This window comes from Oryctolagus cuniculus, chromosome 2 (assembly GCF_051225735.1).
Source record: "Oryctolagus cuniculus isolate XC-2025 breed Fujian yellow rabbit chromosome 2, ASM5122573v1, whole genome shotgun sequence".
Taxonomy (NCBI): domain Eukaryota; kingdom Metazoa; phylum Chordata; class Mammalia; order Lagomorpha; family Leporidae; genus Oryctolagus; species Oryctolagus cuniculus.
The window spans coordinates 910,685-931,136 of NC_142868.1; the positions used below are offsets into that span (position 1 = coordinate 910,685).

The 20,452-nt window shown below is 67.5% G+C and overlaps 1 protein-coding gene and 2 long non-coding RNA genes across 6 annotated transcripts; 1 reads left to right on the top strand and 2 right to left on the bottom strand.

The window, feature by feature from the left end:
• Positions 1-29: 29 nt before the first annotated feature.
• Positions 30-12,307, bottom strand: NELFA (negative elongation factor complex member A). 2 transcript variants are annotated; one of them, XM_051836697.2, is made up of 11 exons: positions 12,004-12,307; positions 3,609-3,780; positions 3,226-3,387; positions 2,330-2,419; positions 2,014-2,144; positions 1,859-1,928; positions 1,682-1,770; positions 1,432-1,543; positions 1,070-1,353; positions 781-880; positions 30-683 (listed from the first exon to the last, which is right to left on the bottom strand). In XM_051836697.2, exons 1-11 carry the CDS (start codon positions 12,211-12,213, stop codon positions 499-501), a joined length of 1,605 nt encoding a protein of 534 aa, XP_051692657.1. In that variant the 5' UTR covers positions 12,214-12,307; the 3' UTR covers positions 30-498. The 2 variants fall into 2 exon arrangements, with proteins under 2 accessions (XP_051692657.1, XP_051692656.1); XM_051836696.3 differs by having other exon boundaries at positions 1,682-1,773.
• A 771-nt stretch (positions 12,308-13,078) lies between these two features.
• Positions 13,079-14,612, bottom strand: LOC149127658 (uncharacterized). Of its 2 annotated transcripts, XR_016228618.1 has the most exons (3): positions 14,341-14,612; positions 13,834-13,951; positions 13,079-13,623 (listed from the first exon to the last, which is right to left on the bottom strand). It is a non-coding gene; the product is annotated as an uncharacterized LOC149127658 (long non-coding RNA). The 2 variants fall into 2 exon arrangements; XR_016228617.1 differs by lacking the exon at positions 13,079-13,623 and having other exon boundaries at positions 13,691-13,951.
• Positions 14,613-14,981: 369 nt separating this feature from the next.
• LOC149127659 (uncharacterized) lies at positions 14,982-20,118 on the top strand. Of its 2 annotated transcripts, none has more exons than XR_016228632.1 (2): positions 14,982-17,589; positions 19,857-20,118. It is a non-coding gene; the product is annotated as an uncharacterized LOC149127659 (long non-coding RNA). The 2 variants fall into 2 exon arrangements; XR_016228627.1 differs by lacking the exon at positions 14,982-17,589 and adding an exon at positions 18,933-19,121.
• Positions 20,119-20,452: the final 334 nt, after the last annotated feature.

Here is a 20,452-nt window from a genome sequence, read left to right on the forward strand (position 1 = left end):
GCGCTGGCCCCAAGCACGGCTCCGCGGCGTCTGTTAGAAGAGCTGCCTTTAATTAGCAGAGGTTTTACAGTGAAAGGAGGTCCCCAAGGTGCGCCGTGGACACCCACGGCTCCGAGACAAGTGTTGGGGCGGGCGGGGAGGATGGGGCTCTGTGGCGGCCCTGTGGGCCCCGGGGGAGGGGGGAGGGGCTCGGCACCCCAGGAAAGACCCCCCGCTGCTGTCAGTGGGTTTTAAGGAAAAAAGGTAAAACTCCCACAGGCACAGCTGTCACTAACGTTACAAATCACAACGTTCTGGTTAATGTCAACATCCAGAAATGTACTACTGAATCCAAAAAAAGTGTCAGATCACACAAAAGTACCCCACGTTATAACCCACACCCCGGAAAAATAGCTCTAAGAACAAACAGGCCCGGGGCCTGGCCAGGAGCCGGGGCCGCCGGGGGTCCCTCAGCTCGGAGCTCGCGTCTCTCGGGGCCAGTGGCCACGGTGGGCAGCCCTAGGACACGTTGGTCATGGGCTTGTACTTCTTGAAGCGTGTCCACTGGCCCGTGGCGTAGTTCATCTCAAACACCGTGTCCACCAGCATGGTGGTGCTGCCCTGGCCGTCCGCCTTGGGCAGGTCCTCCGTGTGCTCACTCAGCTTGATCTGGATCACGTCCCCCTGCTCCTGGCACGGGTTCTCTGTGGGAGCACGAGCTGCTGGGTAAGCCCCTGGGCCAAGGAGCCCCCACCCCCCGGGGACGGCCCACCCCGGGGTCGGCCCACCCCGGGGACGCACCTCGGGAGCCGGCCATGAAGCCCAGGATGAGCGCCTTCTCGGGCCGCGTGACCTTGTTGGCGGTCTTGAACATCTCCTGGGCAGCCAGCATCTGCTCGTTCTGCAAGGGGGGGGAGGCGGCGTGGGTGTCCCGCACCCCCAGGCGCAGGGGGGAGGCGGCGTGGGTGTCCCGCACCCCCAGGCGCAGGGGGGAGGCGGCGGGTGTCCCGTACTTCTAGGCGCAGGGGGGAGGCGGTGTGGGTGTCCCGCACCTCCAGGCGCAGGGGGCTGTCCCGCCCGGCACACCTACCGTGAGCGACAGTTTCTTCTTAGGCTGCTGCTGCTGCTGCTGGGTGGGGGGCTGCGCCTGCAGGACCATGGCCACGGGGGGCATCGGAGCAGTGGGCGTGGCAGCCGGGGGTGTGGTGGGCGTCAGGGGCGAGGCGGGCGCGGCGGGCGCCGGCGTGGCGGGGCTCAGGCTGCTGCTGTACAGGGGCGCCCTCTGCTTGAACTGCGCGGGCAGCGTGGGGCTCGGGGCGCCGGGCTCCTCGGGCGGCTGGGCGGCCTGCAGGCTGGCTTCCCGGGACGGCGGGGCTGCGGCAGAGGGGCCTGGTGAGGGGCCGCTGCCCTGCCCGGGCTCGGCCGGCCCAGCTCGGACTTTGCAAAGCGCACCTGGGGGCGTCTCGGCGCTGGGCGCGTAGGACGACGCGGGGACCACGCTGGGCGTGGAGGGCAGGTAGCTCGTGGAGGGCAGCGCCGGCTCGTTGCTCAGAGACCCAAGTTTCTGCAAGACAGAGGCCATGGTGCCCGCGGGGGCTTCCCCTGCCGCCCCCCACCCCCGGCACTGCTCCCGGCGCCCCGGCAGGGCCTGCACGCACACGCACGCTCGCGCTCGGACCAGCGGGGGCACAGGCGCCGCTACCTGCGTGGACACCAGGCCGGCCGCGTAGTCCGGGGTGGCGTTTTCAACGACCGTCTCCTCCTTGGCGGGCTTGTCCACCGCTTCCGCATCTGCTGCCCATCCAGACCCCGTCAGCGGCCGGCAGCGGAGCCCCCCGCCCGCGCCCGCCCCGGCCCGCGCCCAGCCGCCGCCACCCACCCAGGGTCTTCCTCCGCCGCTTGGCCTCGCGGCCGGCGCCGACCATGTCCAGCTCGGAGATATCAAGCAGCTGCCGGAGAGAGAGCCCGTCTCAGTCACACGCCGGGGCGGGGGGCGCGTCGCGGGGGCGGGGGCGGGGGCCGGGGCGGGCCCACCTTCACGCCCCGCTCTTTCCTCAGCGGCGTCCGAGACGGCGGGATCGGGGTCCGGTTCCCCGCGGGGCTGAAGACGCTGGGCGCCGTGGGGCTCCGGAAGGGCGCCTGCTTCGGGATGCCTTTGAGGGGGGCTGGGGGGGCGCCATCAGCCCATCAGCCGCGTCCTCCCTTCGGGGCTCCTGACCCTGCGGCCCCGCCCACAGCAGCACGCGGCGCCCACCCCGACAGCTCAGCAGAGGGGTCGGGCGGAGCCTTGGCTGAGGTGGGCGCGCCCAGCGCCGCGGCCCCCGCCGAGCGCCCACGCGTGGGGTCTTACTTGTGGTGTCCATCTTGCGCAGCAGCCCGCGGCCCTTGGTGTGGAACGGCACCCCCGCGCTGCGCTTCAGCTGCTGCGCCGTCTCCGTGGCTGTGGGAAGGCGTCCGCTTCAGCGCTCCGCCTGGACGCAGGCGCGGGGGCCCCAGGGTGGGCGCGGGCACCCCAGGGCAGGCACGGGCACCCGAGAGCAGTGTGGGGACCCCAGGGCGGGCGTGGGCACCCCAGGGCGGGCGTGGGCACTCCGGGGCAGGCGCGGGGCACCCCCAGAGCAGTGCGGGGGACCCCAGGGCAGGCACGAGGACCCCAGGACAGGCGCGGGCACCCGAGAGCAGTGCAGGCGCTGGCACCCCAGGGCGGGCGTGGGTGCCCCAAAGCAGCGTGGGGACCCCAGGGCGGGCACGGGCACCCCAGGGCGGGCACGGGCACCCCAGGGCAGTGTGGGGACCCCAGGGCAGGCACGGGCACCCCAGGGTGGGCAGGGCACCCCAAAGCAGTGTGGGGACCCCAGGGCGGGCGTGGGCACCCCGGGGCAGGCGCGGGGCACCCCCAGAGCAGTGCGGGGGACCCCAGGGCGGGCACGAGGACCCCAGGACAGGCGCGGGCACCCCAGGGCGGGCACGGGCACCCCAGGGCAGTGTGGGGACCCCAGGGCAGGCACGGGCACCCCAGGGTGGCCAGGGCACCCCAAAGCAGTGTGGGGACCCCAGGGCGGGCACGGCACTCCGCCCACCCCGCCCCTGGGAGACTGATCCGAGTTCCCGGCGGCTGTCTGTCTCTCTGCCTTTCAAACGGATAAAAATCAAAACCAAAACGGCCCGCGTCGCGGTGCAGGGGAGTGCCGGCGGGTGCCCCCGCGCGCCCCCGCGCGCCCCGCGCGCCCCCGCGCGCCCACTCACACTTCTGCAGCAGCTCGGCCCGCAGCGTGGCGCTCTTGGGCTTGCGCTTCAGCTGGAAGTGCTTCACGGGCGGCGTGAGGGGCCCGGCGAGCGTGGTCAGCGCGTTTTTGTTCAGGTACTGGCACTCCAGCGGCAGCATGGCCGACGCCTCGCACTCGCCCACTGCCCGGAAGCAGGCGTCAGGCCCGGGCGGCCCCACGCGGGAAGGGAGGACGGCGAGCTGCGCCCGCCCCCGCTGGTGGCCTCCCCGGACCTGCCAAGCGCCGGCCCCCAGCCCCCCTGGCCTCAGGTCAGAGCCCAGCAGGTCGCCTGGGAGCCCCCTCGGCCCCTCGTGGAGGCTCGCGGGTTCTAGCAGGTGCCCCCCCCCCCCCCCCCCCGCGCACCTTTCTCCCTGAGCTCCCCCAGAATGTCCTGCACGTTGGAGTTCTGCTCCTCCAGGTCCAGGTTGAGCGCGCCGGTGTCCGGGAAGGACTTGAGGATGTCGGCGACCATGAGCACCCAGGGGTCCGAGTCCAGCGCGGCCAGCTGGACGATCTCCATCAGCACGCCCTTCATCTGCGGGACAGGAGACGCTGCCGCCGGGCCCGGGCAGCAACCGCGCCCTGCCCTGCCGCCGCCTCCCCACACTGCAGACCCTGACGGCACCCCTGGGGGGCCACCCCGGGGCTGCCCCCACCTCCCGACAGCCCCTTCTGCTCTTCAGGCGCGGGCGAGGGCCTGGCTGGGGCCAGTCAGCTTGCACGTGCCGCCCCAACCACGCCGCAGGCACCCCCGTCACCAGGAGAGAGCTGCCCCCGCCAGAGGAGCCCCTTCCCCTGCTGAGACCGCGAACAGGTGTCCAGGGGTGACCCAGTGCCTGACACTCCCCCTCCCATCAGGCCCAGACTGCCCAAAAAGGCCAGCAAATGGGTGTGAACTCCGCCCAGGCACCGCCCCACGCCAAGTCCCTGAACCCGGAGGACCCTCGGTCCCCACCACTACCACGAGGACAGCTGGCGAGAGGAAGAGGACGCCGGGGGTGAGAGGAGGCAAACCCCGGGCAGGGGCTCCCTGGTCTCAGGGGTGCGGGCCCAGCCCAGGGGCAGGGGTGGCAGCACGCCCTCCTCCCCTGCTGGGGGCCTGAGGGCGGAGCCCTGCTGTGCCAACTCCCCATGCAAGCCAGGAGAGCGCCTGGGAAGCGAAGCCTCCACACCCTGCCTCCCCTCCCCTCCCCTCGCCTCCCCTCGCCTCCCCTCCCCTCCCCTCGCCTCCCCTCCCCAGGAGCCCGCAGGGGAAGGGTCTCCAGTTCTCGCCCGGAGGGCGCCTGGCACACCCTGATCCAGCCGATCTAGAACCTCACAGGCGCAGGCCAGAGGCCAGCAGTTCCCGAGGCGCAGGAGCAGGTGACAGTGGGAGACGTGCGTCACGTCCAAAACCAGCGAGCGTCTGACACCCCCAACAGAGCGACCAGGGACAGCAGCCCAGCGCTAAGGCAGAGGGGCACTGCTCGCCACCCGAGCGCCTGGGAGACCCGGGCGGCCCCCGGCTCCTGGCTCCGGATCGGCCCAGCTCTGGCCGTTGCGGCCATTTGGGGAGGGAACCAGCGGATGGAAGACCTTCGTGTCTCTCCTTATAGCTCTGCCTTTCCAAGAAATAAATAAATCTTAAAAAAAAAAAAATTACCAAAAAAAATTTATGACAGCAAATCACACACACGCAAAGGATGTGCCAAGTGAGCAAGGCTGACAAGGCGACGAGGCCGGCGCGACCGGAGCCGCGGCACTGCCGACGGCCCGGCGGAGAGCCGCTGAGTGGCAGGCTCCCCCTCGGCCCCGCCCCACGCAGCGACTCCCACGGGGCCCAGGGCCTTCCACACACACGGACAAAGGAAAGCAGCCCGCGTCCTCGCCCGCGCCAGCTCCCTGCTACCGCACCTGGGAAGGCAGCAGAGGACGCGGAGGCCCTGGGGGCCTGCACCCGGCGCGGAGACCCGGAAGCGCCTGGCTCCTCACTGGCCATCTGAGGAGTGACGCCGTGGATGGAAGCTCGCTCGCTCGCTCGCTCTCCCCTTGAGGGGGTGGGTGTAGGCCAGCGCGCCGGGGTGCAGTGCCTGCCAGCTCCAGCCTCCGCGGGCCGCATTCTCCGAGAGCGTCACACGCTGCACGTCACTGATAGAAACGTACCCTAACCCTCCCCTTCCATGGTGCGAATCGAGAAACACCTTCTTTAGCAAAATGTACTTTATTTACTCGAAAGGCAGAATGACAGAGACGGAGAGGGAAAACAGAGAAAGCTCCCCACCCGCCGGTTGGCTCCCCAGATGGCCTCAATGCCGGGGCTGCGCCAGGCCGCCAGCCCAGTGTGCGTCTCGAGACAGAAGAGTTGACAGTGGAGCTGGTGGCGTGCTGTCTGGCTGCTGTCACCCAGGGCCGCGGGGGTCGCAGGCAGTGACGTAACCCACCAGGCACAGCGCCGGCCCGAGAAGCATTGTAAAGCACACAGGGACCAGTGAGGAAATTACCACGGACAACACTGGGCCTCAGTAAAGAAACAGCGCGCGTGGAAACCTGAGGGCGCAGCGCGGGTGCAACCGGAAGAAACTCCACGCCCGCGCAGGAGACAGCGGCAGGCACAGGGCCGAGGCCGCGCAGGAGGGAGGCGGAGGAGACGCCGAGGCGCAGCTCCGGGACGAGGACGCGGGACCGAGGCTGCTGCCCCCAGAAGGTCAGAGGGCGCCGCTAGCCACCTCACCCCAGGCGCCCGCGAGCTGGGCAGACCCGGCTGCAGACGCACGCCCACACTCGGCTAGTGGGGCCGGCAGTGCCGCGGGCGCCGGGCCGCAGCCCCCACACGGAGACCGGCATGGAGCCCCCGGCTGCGGCTGCACCAGCAAGGATCTCGCTCTGTCCGTGACAGCCTGCCCCCGTCTCTCAAATAAAAATAAACGTCAAAAACTCCCACAAAGAAAAGCCCAGGCCCAAGAGGCTCCCGCCCCGAGCTCCGGCCAACGTTCAGGAGGAAACCACGGCCCGCGAAGCCGCGCGCGGAGGGACGCAGATACGCCGCCACTCTTCCCCGACCGCGCAGCGTCGCCTCTGCCCACGTGGGCCCAAGGCAGCCAGGCGCAGAGCAAGACACTCCCGGGCGCACAGGCGCGGAGGGGCCCCACCCAGTATCAGAGGCCCGGCTCTGCTCCAGCCCGCTCCTGCTGGGGCGCACACGGGGAGGGGCAGGCCGGCACGGGGCTCCCGGCTCAGCCCTGACCCTGCAGAGGCTGGAAGCTCTGTCCCCCGCTGCGCATTCTGCTCTTCAAATCAGTCCACCTCTGAGAAGAATTCGGAGGCAAACCTGAGTTGGTCATGTTGTTCAATTTTTAAAATTTGTTATTGATTGGCTGCTTCCCAGGCACACTAGCGGGGAGCTGGATCGGAAGCTGAGCAGGACTGGGCTCAGGCCGCACCCTGGCGCGGGAGCGGCGCCCTAACCGCTGACCACACCGGGCGGGGCCGACGCCATTCTGCCAGCACGAGGGCTTGCAGGCGGCACACTGCTGGCCCTTGATAAAATTCAACGTGCAAACATAAAACAGTGCCGCCCAGCGCTAGCAGGCACCACGAGGCCCGGCAAATCCACGCCCAGCGCCGCGTGACCCACAATCCCCCAGCCAGCGCCGCACGACCCACAATCCCCCAGCCAGCGCCGCGTGACCCACAATCCCCCAGCCAGCGCCGCGTGACCCACAATCCCCCAGCCAGCGCCGCGTGACCCACAATCCCCCAGCCAGCGCCGCGTGACCCACAATCCCCCAGCCAGCGCCGCAAGACCCACAATCCCCCAGCCAGCGCCGCACGACCCACAATCCCACAGCCAGCGCCGCACGACCCACAATCCCACAGCCAGCGCCGCACGACCCACAATCCCACAGCCAGGTACACACACACACAAACACACACACACAGAGAAACATGGTGAACCTTCACGGCAACACCACTTGTAACAAATACCTCGAATGCCCATCAGCCATCAGCTGATGAGTCAAGTGCACAGACCCACAGGACGGAAAATCACTTGGTAACAGAAAGGCGCAGCACCGGACCTTGGAACCTGCCAACGTGCCAGGACAAGGAGGGGACACAGAGGGCGCCCCGAGCGAGGGGCACGGCACAGAGCAGCCGACAGAGGGCGCCCCGAGTGAGGGGCACGGCACGGGCCAGCCGACAGAGAATTTCCTTAATAAAGGTACTGGGGCCAGTGCTGTGGCACAGCGGGTAAAGCCGTCGCCTGCAGTGCCGGGATCCCACGTGGGCACGGGTTCAAGTCCCGGCTGCTCCACTTCCCATCCAGCTCTCTGCTGTGGCCTGGGAAAGCAGTGGAAGATGCCCAAGTCCTTGGGCCCTGCACCCGCGTGGGAGACCTAGAGGATGCTTCTGGCTTCGGATCGGCACAGCTCCAGCTGTTGCAGCCACCTGGGGAGTGAACGGATGGAGGACCCCTCTCTCTCCCTCTCCCTCCCCCCTCAATGACTTTAACTTTTTTCCAAAGTGAACTCAAAACATTTTTAAACTTCATTTCTCAACATCAGCCCCGTCAGGTTCAAGAGACCTTCTGAGGCATCATTTACTTGAGAGCAGAGAGGTCGAGGTGACCGCGTCCGCTGGTCCGCTTCCCCAGATGCCCCAGAGCCACGGCCAGCAGCCGCGCCCAGGCCTGGAGTCAGGCGCGCAGCCAGGCCGCCCTCCGGACCACGGGCCCCTCCAGGCTGGGAAGCCACGCCAGCCTGCAGCCCACGGTCTTGCTGCCAGTAGCGGAGACGGCGCCCTGAGGACGTTCCTAAAGGTGCCGCGCTGGGGCGGGGCTGGGCTGGGCTCGCAGGGAGAGCCCGCCCACTTGGCTCTGGCCGAGTCCCGCAGTGCCAGCTGCCCACTTCCCACCCCGCTCCCAGCCACTGCAGCCGGCCGCGGCGTGAGCCGGCCACGCGAGAGTGTTTCTCTGTCACACGTGAAAGGCAGAGTGACAGAGAAGAGAAGGAGGGCGGCGAGAGAGCCTCTACCTGCTGGTTCCCGCCCCAGGGTCTCCCGCGGGGGCGCGGGGGCGCAAGCGCCTGGGCCATCTTCCACCGCTCTCCCAGCAGGACGAGGGCGCGGCGAGTGGGGTGAAGCACTGCACCGCAGCACCTGCCCCTCACGTGGGAGCCGCCCACAAGGCTGCCCCCAGTGCCGACAGCAGCGAGCAGGGCGCTCGCCTACCAGCAGACGCCACCACTCCCTGCACCTGCAGGGTCCACCTGAGGACGCCGGTGCCGCCTCGGGCACTTCTGCTCTGCCGGGCCCTGGCGCTCACAGCAGCCATGGCGTCCACGGGTACCGCCGCGTCTCATCTCCTGTCCACACTCCAGGATCCCAAGCCCCCTGGGAAAAACCCCACGGCCAGCTCCGCTCCGCCTGATTCCAGCACGGCTGTGCGGGCTGAGGAGGGAGGGCGCCGCCCGGGACCGTGGGGCGCGCACGGTCTGCGCTGCCACTCCGTGTTCTGCGCCCTCGGCCAGCCTCCTGCCTGCAGAGCCTGCGGGCGGCCCGACTCCTGCATTCAGCCCAGAACCGCCTCTCCGTGCCTGTGTCCTGAATGAGAATCAGCCCGAGTCGCCACTCGTGAACCGGGGGTCCTGGGGGCTTACCGCAGAGCACCTCGGAGCTCCCCGTCCCTCCACGGTGAGACTGAAGCCCTGTCCCGAGGGCCCGCCTGCCCACGCGCAGCAGGTCAGCGCCAGCTCACTTCAGTACCCAAACGCTGGCGCCCCAGTGTTCTCCCGCGTGGGCTCTCCACGAGCTGCCGGATCCCTCAGATCGCCCCGACCCACAACACCGGCAGATGGGCCAGCGCCACTGCACCCCAGAACCACCTTCGCAGTCACCTCCCGCCGCGACAGAAAACGCGTGGCCGGCGCACGGACAAGGACAGCCAGGGCCCACCTGAGCCCGGGCGCTGACCTCCCAGACTCCTCGGGGGCGCAGCGGCGGAGGCCGGGACTGGCTCAGCGCGCACGGGCCACCCCGGCACACAGCTGACGACCAGGACTGCGGGGTCTCCAGGTCTGCTTGTCACACACGCCACCGAAAAAGGACCACTTCCATCACACTCACAACAAGCAAAGAACCGAGGGAAAACAGACCTGAAAAGCCAACTCACAAAAAAAACCGGCAACTAACGCTGCGGCGCAGTGGGATAAAGCCGCCGCCCGCAGGCACCCCATGCGGGCGCCGGTCCTGTCCCGCCTGCCCCTCTTCCAGGCCAGCCCTCTGCTGTGGCCCGGGAGTGCAGTGGAGGATGGCCCAGGTGCTTGGGCCCTGCACCCCATGGGAGACCAGGAGAAGCACCTGGCTCCTGGCTCCTGCCATCGGATCAGCGCGGTGCGCCGGCCGCGGCGGCCATCTGGGGAGTGAACCAGCGGATGAAGACCGCGCTCGCTCGCTCGCTCGCTCTCTGTACTCTTTCAAATATAGAAAATAAATCTTAAAAAAAAAAGGACCAAACAGCAAGCAAAAAGATGCTCACTCCTGAGTGACACGGCCGCCCCACGCCACAGCCACCCCTGACGTGCCACTGTCCGTGAAGCCACTGAGTGCCACGGCACCCCACGTCACAGCCGCTCCCGAGTGTCACGGCCACTCCACGTGGCCTGGCGGCACCTCCACACTCCAGGACATGGCCCAGCGACCCGGCACCCACCACTGCCACACGCACCGCACTGCGGGAACCGGGCCGGGGCGGGGGATGCGGCGGGGAGCAGCGGGACACGGGACACGGGGCGCCGCCCCCATCTGTGCACGCACAGGCAGGTGCTGCCGGGGTCCCGCGGGAAACAGGGCCGCCCCGCAGACCCACGAGCCCACATCGCCCGTGAAGACCCCCGCCCGCCCCCCCCCACAGACCCGAGCACAGGCCCACGAGCCCACACCACCCGTGAAGACCCCCGCCCGCTCCCCCCCCGCAGACCCGAGCGCAGGCCCACGAGCCCACACCGCCCGTGAAGACCCCCGCCCGCCCCCCCCCCGCAGACCCGAGCGCAGGCCCACGAGCCCACACCGCCCGTGAAGACCCCCGCCCGCCCTCCCCCGCAGACCCGAGCGCAGGCCCACGAGCCCACACCACCCGTGAAGACCCCCGCCCCCTCACCTTGGTGGAGGGAGGCGTGAGGGGGGTGTCAGGAGGGGCCACTCGCTGGGAAGATGGGGGTGCAGTCAGGAGCGGGGTAGGGGGAGACGCGAGGCTATGCGGGTGGGGGGAAGACCTGAGGGACCAGGAGAGGGGGGACGTGAGGGGGGGGGTATGTGAGGCGGGGGTATGTGAGAGGGGGACGTGAGGCGGGGGGGTATGTGAGGCGGGGGGCTGTGAGGGGGGACGTGAGGGGGGGATGAGGGGGTATGTGAGGGGGGTATGTGAGGGGGGTATGTGAGTGGGGACGTGAGGGGGGATGTGAGGGGGGCATGTGAGGGGGGGTATGTGAGGCGGGAGGCTGTGAGGGGGGTATGTGAGGGGGGCTGTGAGGGGGGCTGTGAGGGGGGTATGTGAGGGGGGACTGTGAGGGGGGACGTGAGGGGGACGTGAGGGGGGTATGTGAGGGGGTATGTGAGGGGGTATGTGAGGGGGGCTGTGAGGGGGGACGTGAGGCGGGGGGCTGTGAGGCGGGAGGCTGTGAGGGGGGTATGTGAGGGGGGTATGTGAGGGGGGACATGAGGGGGGCTGTGAGGGGGGCATGTGAGGGGGGTACGTGAGGGGGGACGTGAGGGGGGCATGTGAGGGGGGTACGTGAGGGGGGACGTGAGGGGGGCTGTGAGGGGGGTATGTGAGGGGGGTACGTGAGGGGGGACGTGAGGGGGTATGTGAGGGGGGCTGTGAGGGGGGATGTGAGGGGGGTATGTGAGGGGGGTATGTGAGGGGGGTATGTGAGGGGGGTATGTGAGTGGGGACGTGAGGGGGGTATGTGAGGGGGGATGTGAGGGGGGCATGTGAGGGGGGGTATGTGAGGCGGGAGGCTGTGAGGGGGGTATGTGAGGGGGGCATGTGAGGGGGGCTGTGAGGGGGGTATGTGAGGGGGGACTGTGAGGGGGGACGTGAGGGGGGTATGTGAGGGGGTATGTGAGGGGGGTATGTGAGTGGGGACGTGAGGGGGGCATGTGAGGGGGGATGTGAGGGGGGCTGTGAGGGGGTATGTGAGGGGGGCTGTGAGGGGGGACGTGAGGCGGGGGGCTGTGAGGGGGGACGTGAGGGGGGGATGAGGGGGTATGTGAGGGGGGCATGTGAGGGGGGCTGTGAGGGGGGACGTGAGGGGGGCTGTGAGGGGGGACGTGAGGGGGGTATGTGAGGGGGGTATGTGAGTGGGGACGTGAGAGGGGCATGTGAGGGGGGATGTGAGGGGGGTATGTGAGGGGGGTATGTGAGTGGGGACGTGAGGGGGGCATGTGAGGGGGGATGTGAGGGGGGCTGTGAGGGGGGAATGTGAGGGGGTATGTGAGGGGGTATGTGAGGGGGGCTGTGAGGGGGGACGTGAGGCGGGGGGCTGTGAGGGGGGACGTGAGGGGGGACGTGAGGGGGGTATGTGAGGGGGGACGTGAGGGGGACGTGAGGGGGGCTGTGGGGGGGACGTGAGGGGCGTTTGTCCGCAGCGCCGGGGGTGGGGAACCGAGGGCGGGGGTGGGGGAGGGCAGGCGCGAGGGCCGGGGCGGTACGAGGCGCGGGTCTGTCGGGAGGGCAGACGGCGGGCGTCGGGGCACGGCCGGGGCCGGCGCGCCGCCCGCTCACCTCGTCCACGGTGCGGCGCGGGAGGTGCAGGGTCCCGAGCAGCAGCTTGAGCTTCACGGCCGACGAGAGGCCGTGGAAGCACAGGCGGATGTTGTCGATGACGGCGGCCGTGAGCAGCGACGCGATGCTGGGCGGCGCCCACAGCTCATCCGTGGCCCCCAGCTTGTTGTGCAGCCACAGGCCCGTGTCGCTCTCCCGCATGGACGCCATCTTGGGGGAGCCCGCGCCGCCGCGCCGGCATCTTACGCAGACACCTGCGCGCCCCTGGCGAGGACCCCCAACATGGCGGCGCCCGTGGGCTCGCGCGATGACGTCAGGGGGCGGGGCCTCGAGCGAGGCACAGGCGGGCGGCCGCGGCGCAGACCTGACGTTTCCGTACCGCAGCATGGCGCCGGCCTCAGCACGGCGGCGGGAGATGACGTAGCAGCGGGCGCCGAGGAGCCGCCGTGGAATGCTCATTGCCGAGAGCGTTGCGACACGCACGGCGGCTGGTGGGAGGCGACAGCAGCTCTTGTCTGCAGCCGGCCCTTCGCTTTCTCCTCCCAGAGTGCCCGTGTGGTCCTCGCGGCCCCAGCTCGGAGCTGACCGCCGCCGCCCTGCCCCGCGCGTTTCCCCCCCCAGAGGGGAGAGAGGCCCGCCGTGTCCCCCCCCCAGAGGGGAGAGAGGCCCGCCGTGTCCCCCCCCAGAGGGGAGAGAGGCCCGCGCATGTCCCCCCAGAGGAAAGAGAGGCCCGCCGTGTCCCCCCCCCAGAGGGGAGAGAGGCCCGCCGTGTCCCCCCCCAGAGGGGAGAGAGGCCCGCCGTGTCCCCCCAGAGGGGAGAGAGGCCCGCCGTGTCCCCCCAGAGGGGAGAGAGGCCCGCGCGTGTCCCCCCCCCCAGAGGGGAGAGAGGCCCGCCGTGTCCCCCCAGAGGGGAGAGAGGCCCGCCGTGACCCCCCAGAGGGGAGAGAGGCCCGCGCGTGTCCCCCCAGAGGGGAGAGAGGCCCGCGCGTGTCCCCCCCCCCAGAGGGGAGAGAGGCCCGCCGTGTCCCCCCCCCCCCGAGGGGAGAGAGGCCCGCCGTGTCCCCCCCAGAGGGGAGAGAGGCCCGCCGTGTCCCCCCAGAGGGGAGAGAGGCCCCGAGTCCTCTGGGGCGGTTTGGGGAGACCGGGACTTGGCCTCGGCTCGCAGGGGCCGTCCGGAGGCTGCAGGAGGTTCTGGGCCCTCGGGCACCTGAGCGCCCACTGGCCCACTGACTCGTAGGAGGCACCTGTTGGACCCTGAGGCCTTTTATGAGTTGGTGGTTAAATGCAGACATCACTGAAGATCCCTTCATTTGATCACAGATCCTTAGGGGGAAGGTTTCACGTATTTGAGAGGCAGAGCTGGGGGTGGGGGAGACGGTCCATCCCCGGTCGCTGCCCGAATGGCTGCACGGCCAGGGCTGGGCCAGGCCGAAGCCGGGAGCGTCTTCCGGTCTCCCACGTGGGCGCACTGCCCGAGCCCTTGGGTCCTCCGCTGCCCTCCGGGGCGCTGGGTCGGCCGTGGAGCAGGTGGGGCTGGAACCGGCGCGTGTGACGGTGTCACGGCGGAATCGCGACCGTCCCACGGTAGATGTGGGAGTTCACAGGGGACGAGGTCGGAGCCTGTTACGGAGAAATGGCAGGGTTCCTGTCTTCGCGCAAGAAAGAATTCAGGTGTGAGACAGAGAGTAGTGGGAAGGAAATAGCAAGGTTTATTAGGGCAGGGACATCTGTAAGGACGGATGGGCACCTCTCCAGACAGGACCTGAGAGAGTGCACAATCGCTCGGACTGGGGGAGAGCGAGGTTACATGGCTGAGTGGAGGGATTCTACCTGGGCAGGCAGGCGGGCGGCTCAGCAGAGAGGCAGAGGGCTGAGCGCACAGTCCGGTTGAGGCCGGGGGTGGGGGTGGGGGTTAAGGAGATGGGTCTCTGTCTTCACACATCCCCTCCTGAAACAAAGGAGTTTATGGCTGTAAATACTAAGAAGCTCCTATCTGAGTTTTCCCCTGAAGGTATCAGACAGGAGGAAGCCTCGCTGGCGCCATCCTGGGTTCAGAGGAAGGGTGAGCAGGGCCCCCTGGAGAATGGGGATGCTGAGCAGGGTGTTTGAGATGCAGAGACTGGGCTGCACCTGGGAGACTGTGGGAGACTGTCAGGCAGGAGGGGCGGGGACCCCCACCTGGCAGGTTATCGGGTAGAAGGGGCAGGGCAGGGTGCGAAGGCCGGGCTGCCCCTGGAACACTGCCAGCAGATGCAGTGCTGGACATGGACGTCCTCTCTGTAGGCCTTTATGTCACACACACACGCTCATAACTGACTTCCCGCCTAACAAGCCCACCTGCGACTCTGCTCACTGCTGCCTGCAACTTCGTAGCACGCGGCCTGGAAGCTCTCAAGCTGGCCGCCCGGCGGGAGGCCGCGGCTGGGCGTGACAGGTGGGCGAAGGGCGAGGACAGGCAGTCCCGGGGCGGGCCTGCAAATCCACAGCTTGCTGACTGCATCAGGCTGCAGTCCAGCCGCCCTGGAGAGCTCGGTGTGCTTGGGCAGCGTCTCCGGCCAGCAGGGTCAGCGGCTGCCTCACCTGTGTCAGTGCCTTGGCTCCACCCCCACACCCACGTCCCGGCCAGCTCCCTGCTAAGGCGCCTGGGAGGCCCACGTGGCACGCGTGGTTGGAGCTCCTGGCTGCTGGCTTTGGCCTGGCGCGGCCCTGGCTGTTGTGAGCCAGGGGCCGGGAGCTCTCTCTGTCTCTCCCCGTCACTCTGCCTCCCTTTGAAATCCACGGGGATGCCGGAGTTTGGAGACCCCCTCCCTCCGAGACCTGCTCGGCTCCCAGCCGGTGCTGGGCCCGTGCCGCCCACGGTTGGCTCTCGGCGCCTGGCGCCCTGCTAAACCCGTCTGTCCCACAGCTTTCCCGTGGGCCCTTGGTTTCCTGCAGACGATCCCGTTGCCTGGGCGTGGTTTGCTCTCTAATCCACGTACTTCACTGCACAACGCAAAGTCCCATTTTGGGGTCGGCGCCGTGACACAGCAGGTGAAGCCACCGCTTACGACACCAGCAACCATCTCGAGCGCGGGTTCCAGTCCTGGCTGCTCCCACAGCCGTCAGAGGGGATGGCCCACGTGCCTGGGTCCCTGCACCTGTGGGGAGCAATCCGGACTAGACTAAGTTGCTCGAATTAGGACTTATTCTATGCATCTGCTCTCCCACAATATGGCGCTGGGAGAGAAGTAAACAGCTTCCGCACAGCTGCCTCCAGTTCAACCAATTAACTGTAGGACTTGCTCCTGATTGGAGAGCAGCGTACTCAGCCGAGTTGGGATTGGCGGAGGAGGACTATAAAGGAGGAGAGAGACGGCATGCACCAGGAACATCTATGGGGAACATCTAAGGGAACCCGTGCAGCCCCCAGAGAGCCGGCCGGCGGTGTGCCGCTCCCCTGCGGAAGTGGGGAATGCGGCCAGGGGGAACTGCCCTTCCACGGAGGTGGAAGGGATAGTAGCCAACCCGGGAAGAACCAGCAGCAAACCCGGGGAGGGCCGAGCAGACAGAAAGAACAGCGCAGGGTCCTGTGTCGTTCCTCCACGAAGAGGGGGAGCGACATAATGGTGCCGTGACTCGGATAGGAAACCTAGGACGGATAGAAAACTTAGGAGGGAAGAAACGTGACTCGGATAGGAAACCTAGCTCGGATAGGAAACCTGACTCGGATATGAAACTTAGGAGGGAAGAAACGGGAAGAACTGGGAAAATATCGGAGAGAGAGACTAGCAAACAGCCTAGGGAAAAGCCGGACGAAAAAGGAGCCGGAAGAAGCTATTGAAAGCCTAGGCATAGACTCGGATACGGACTACGGGGGGAAGCTGGGAGGAATCTCTAAGGTCGAAAGCGAAAGTGAAAGCTAGAACAAACAGACTCAGATGCGGACTGTGGGGAGAGGCCAGAAAGTGAAAGCTAGAACAAACAGACTCGGACGCAGACTGTGGGGAGAGGCCAGGAGAAATGAGGGAGGAGTATTGTTGGAGGAAAGCTTGGGAAATATACCGGGTAGAGAAAAATGTTAGGGAAATTGAAGCCGCGGGGGGCAGGCCGAGGCGGAAACGAAAGCCACTTTGGGGTTCTCAAGTTAGCCCGGGAATAGGGGGCGAAAAGTTGAAACCAGAAGCTGAGACGTAAGCCAGATTGGGATCCGTCTGATTAGCCCGGGGAGCAAAGGACGGGAAGCCAGATCGTGGGGCGGAGACGTACGCTGGGTTGAATTCGCCAGGCTAGCCCGGGGAACTTAGATTGAATCCTAGTGGCGGAGACGCAAGCTACGCTGTGTTACTCGCGGAAGCCGCCGCGTGCAGAGAGAGCACGGGGCGTGAATAGATAGGGAACGCTGGCGTAGGCCGTGGTTCAGACGCGAAAGGGTTAAGCGTGGAGACCGCGGACCGCGCAAAGCCGGGAAGCCGCGCAGAGAGGCGCGCGGGCTGAAGCGGCGCAGAGCCGGGAACCCGCCGGCGGGGCGAGGTGCCGGAAAGCCGCAGGGATAAGAGAAACAGAAGTTTGGAAGTGAAGTAAAAGAGAAATGGGAATGCTGGAAGATAGAAGTGAAATGGGAGAAATAGGAATGCCCGGAGATAGAGAAATAGAGAAATAGAAAGGCCTCCCTACAACACTGCACTGTGAGAGCTTGGATTCGGTCTGCCTGATTAAGTGAGGCGATGAGCACCTGCGGCGGCTAGCAGCTTATGCGCCGCAGGTCACCGAAGACAGGCACGAATTAACATCAGTAAGGCCTCCCCACAAAAAGGCAATGAGAAGGCTTGGATTCGGTCTGCCTAATTAAGGCGGTAAGCGCCAGCAGGCGGCTCGACCAGAGTGTGAGCCGCAGGTCACCGAACACAGGCACGCATCAGCGCCTAAAAACCTCCTCACAACATGGCGAAGAGAGGACCCGGATTCGGTTTGCCTGATTGATAGGACTTGTAAGAGCCTGTGGCAACTCTAGCAAGTACAGCAGAGTGTGTGCTGCGGGACACCGAAGACAGGCGCGTATCAACGCCAAAAAATAAAAAGAAAGGGGGATCTGTGGGGAGCAATCCGGACTAGACTAAGTTGCTCGAATTAGGACTTATTCTATGCATCTGCTCTCCCACAATATGGCGCTGGGAGAGAAGTAAACAGCTTCCGCACAGCTGCCTCCAGTTCAACCAATTAACTGTAGGACTTGCTCCTGATTGGAGAGCAGCGTACTCAGCCGAGTTGGGATTGGCGGAGGAGGACTATAAAGGAGGAGAGAGACGGCATGCACCAGGAACATCTAAGGGGAACATCTAAGGGAACCCGTGCAGCCCCCGAGAAGAGCCGGCCGGCGGTGTGCCGCTCCCCTGCGGAAGTGGGGAATGCGGCCAGGGGGAACTGCCCTTCCACGGAGGTGGAAGGGATAGTAGCCAACCCGGGAAGAACCAGCAGCAAACCCGGGGAGGGCCGAGCAGACAGAAAGAACAGCGCAGGGTCCTGTGTCGTTCCTCCACGAAGAGGGGGAGCGACATGCACCCACGTCAGCACACGCCTCTCCCGACGGAAGCACCGCCATTACAGCCGGTATGAAGGGGCCGGTGCCGTGGTGTAGCCGGTAAAGCCACCGCCCGAGATGCCAGCATCCCACATGGGCGCTGGTTTGGGTCCCAGCTGCTCCAGTTCTGATCCAGCTCCCTGCTGTGGCCTGGGAAGGCAGTGGAGGATGGCCCAGGTGTTTGGGCCCTGCGCCGGCATGGGAGACGCGGAAGAAGCTCCTGGCTCCCGGCTTTGGCTCCTGGCCCAGCCCCGGTGGTTCTGGCCAATCGGAGAATGCGCCAGCGGCTGGAAGACCTCCCCACGCCTCTGGAGCTCCGCTTTTAGATAAACAAACCCTTCTAACTAACAAACAGGAGCCCCGGCCTGCTCCAGGTGAGGGGCGGCCTCCAGGCTGCTGGCTGGAGCGACGCCAGCTGCGGTCTCCTTCCCGGGGCTGCAGGCAGGGCAGCACCTCCCCGCGACTCTGCGGACGGAACCGAGGAAGGACTGAAAGTCCAGACCGCCTCGCTTCACCCCAGAGCCCCTCCTGGGAGTCAACTCCCACCTCCTGCGTCAACCTGACCGGACGCTTTGTTCCAGAAAATTCTTTCCCGGGAAGCTAACAGAACGGCAACGTCGGTGTAGGCACAAGGCGATCCCTGTGGACGCCCCCCGCCCGTGGCTTTCTGTCCTGTCCGTCGGGCCACGCGCTGCCGCAGCCTGGCCCCGGAATCCCGTCCACACCCGAGCGCGGCGCCTGCCACCGGTGCGGGCGTGAACGGGCTCAGCTGTGCTCCGTCTACACGGTTTCCCCGCATCCTGGCTGGGGGGAGTGGCCGCGAGCGATCCTCCCTCCGGGCGCCCGGCCCCGCCCCTCCTGCGGCCCAGCGGGGTCTGCCCCGCCCCCGCCCCCGCCCCTCCTGCCGCCCAGCTGGGTCTGCCCCGCCCCCGCCCCGACCCTCCTGCCCGCGTCTGCCCGGCCCCGCCCCCGCCCCTCCTGCCGCCCAGCTGGGCCTGCCCCGCCCCCGCCCCGGACCCTCCTGCCGCCTCTGCCCCGCCCCCGCCCCTCCTGCCGCCTCTGCCCCGCCCCCGCCCCCGCCCCTCCTGCCCGCGTCTGCCCGGCCCCGCCCCCGCCCCTCCTGCCGCCCAGCTGGGTCTGCCCCGCCCCCGCCCCCGCCCCGGACCCTCCTGCCGCCCAACTGGGTCTGCCCCGGCCCCGCCCCTCCTGCCGCCCAGCGGGGTCTGCCCCGCCCCCGCCCCGACCCTCCTGCCGCCGTCTGCCCCGCCCCGCCCCGCGCCCCTCCTGCCGCCGTCTGCCCCGCCCCGCCCCGCGCCCCTCCTGCCGCCCAGCTGGGTCTGCCCCGCCCCGCGCCCCCCCTGCCGCCGTCGGCCCCGCCCCCGCCCCTCCTGCCGCCGTCTGTCCGGCCTCCGGACCCCTGTTTCTCTCTGCTGAGCTCTCAGACGCTGGCAGGCTTTCGGGAAATCTGTGCAATCTTGCATTTTCTGACCTGACTTGGCATTTGCACCCTGGTCCTTCCTGGCGGGAAGAGGACGAGCCCGGGCAGCGTGGGGGAGCCCTTGTGAGCCCGGCTCGGGCCTGGGGGCGGCGTGGGGGAGCCCTTGTGAGCCCGGCTCGGGCCTGGGGCGGCGTGGGGGAGCCCTTGTGAGCCCGGCACGGGCCTGGGGGCGGCGTGGGGGAGCCCTTGTGAGCCCGGCTCGGGCCTGGGGGCGGCGTGGGGGAGCCCTTGTGAGCCCGGCTGGGGCCTGGGGGCGGCGTGGGGGAGTCCTTGTGAACCCGGCTCGGGCCTGGGGGCGGCGTGGGGGAGTCCTTGTGAGCCCGGGGCTTGAGAGACAAACCTTGCAGGCCCGGTGCTCCGGCCAGCGCTGCCCTGTCTGCCTCACGCCAGGTGGGGCTCCGAGGCCTGCTGTGCAGATGCTAGGCAGGAAGTCAGTTATGAGCGTGTGTGTGTGACATAAAGGCCTACAGAGAGGACGTCCATGTCCAGCACTGCATCTGCTGGCAGTGTTCCAGGGGCAGCCCGGCCTTCGCACCCTGCCCTGCCCCTTCTACCCGATAACCTGCCAGGTGGGGGTCCCCGCCCCTCCTGCCTGACAGTCTCCCACAGTCTCCCAGGTGCAGCCCAGTCTCTGCATCTCAAACACCCTGCTCTGATCCCCATTCTCCAGGGGGCCCTGCTCACCCTTCCTCTGAACCCAGGATGGCGCCAGCGAGGCTTCCTCCTGTCTGATACCTTCAGGGGAAAACTCAGATAGGAGCTTCTTAGTATTTACAGCCATAAACTCCTTTGTTTCAGGAGGAGATGTGTGAAGACAGAGACCCATCTCCTTAACCCCCACCCCCACCCCCGGCCTCAACCGGACTGTGCGCTCAGCCCTCTGCCTCTCTGCTGAGCCGCCCGCCTGCCTGCCCAGGTAGAATCCCTCCACTCAGCCATGTAACCTCGCTCTCCCCCAGTCCGAGCGATTGTGCACTCTCTCAGGTCCTGTCTGGAGAGGTGCCCATCTGTTCTTACAGATGTCCCTGCCCTAATAAACCTTGCTATTTCCTTCCCACTACTCTCTGTCTCACACCTGAATTCTTTCTTGCGCGAAGACAGGAACCCTGCATTTTCTCCGGTAACAGAGAGAGAGACCCCAGGGGCCGGGAGCATCAGCAACTTCGCTCCCCTTCACTGCTCATCAGGGAAACTAAGTCAAAACGACAGTGACTACCCCGCAGCCCGCGGTGGATGCAAGACCTCACCCTGTCCCCCTGCACCCAGCAGCCCAGTCCACGCGCAGCTCCGCGAACAGGGCCGGGGAGCCTCTGTCGGCCTTGGCCTGGGTTCCCCAGAGGCAGCGCTGAGCCGGCTGGCGAGGTTGGGGGTTCCGGAACTCGGGGGCCATGCCG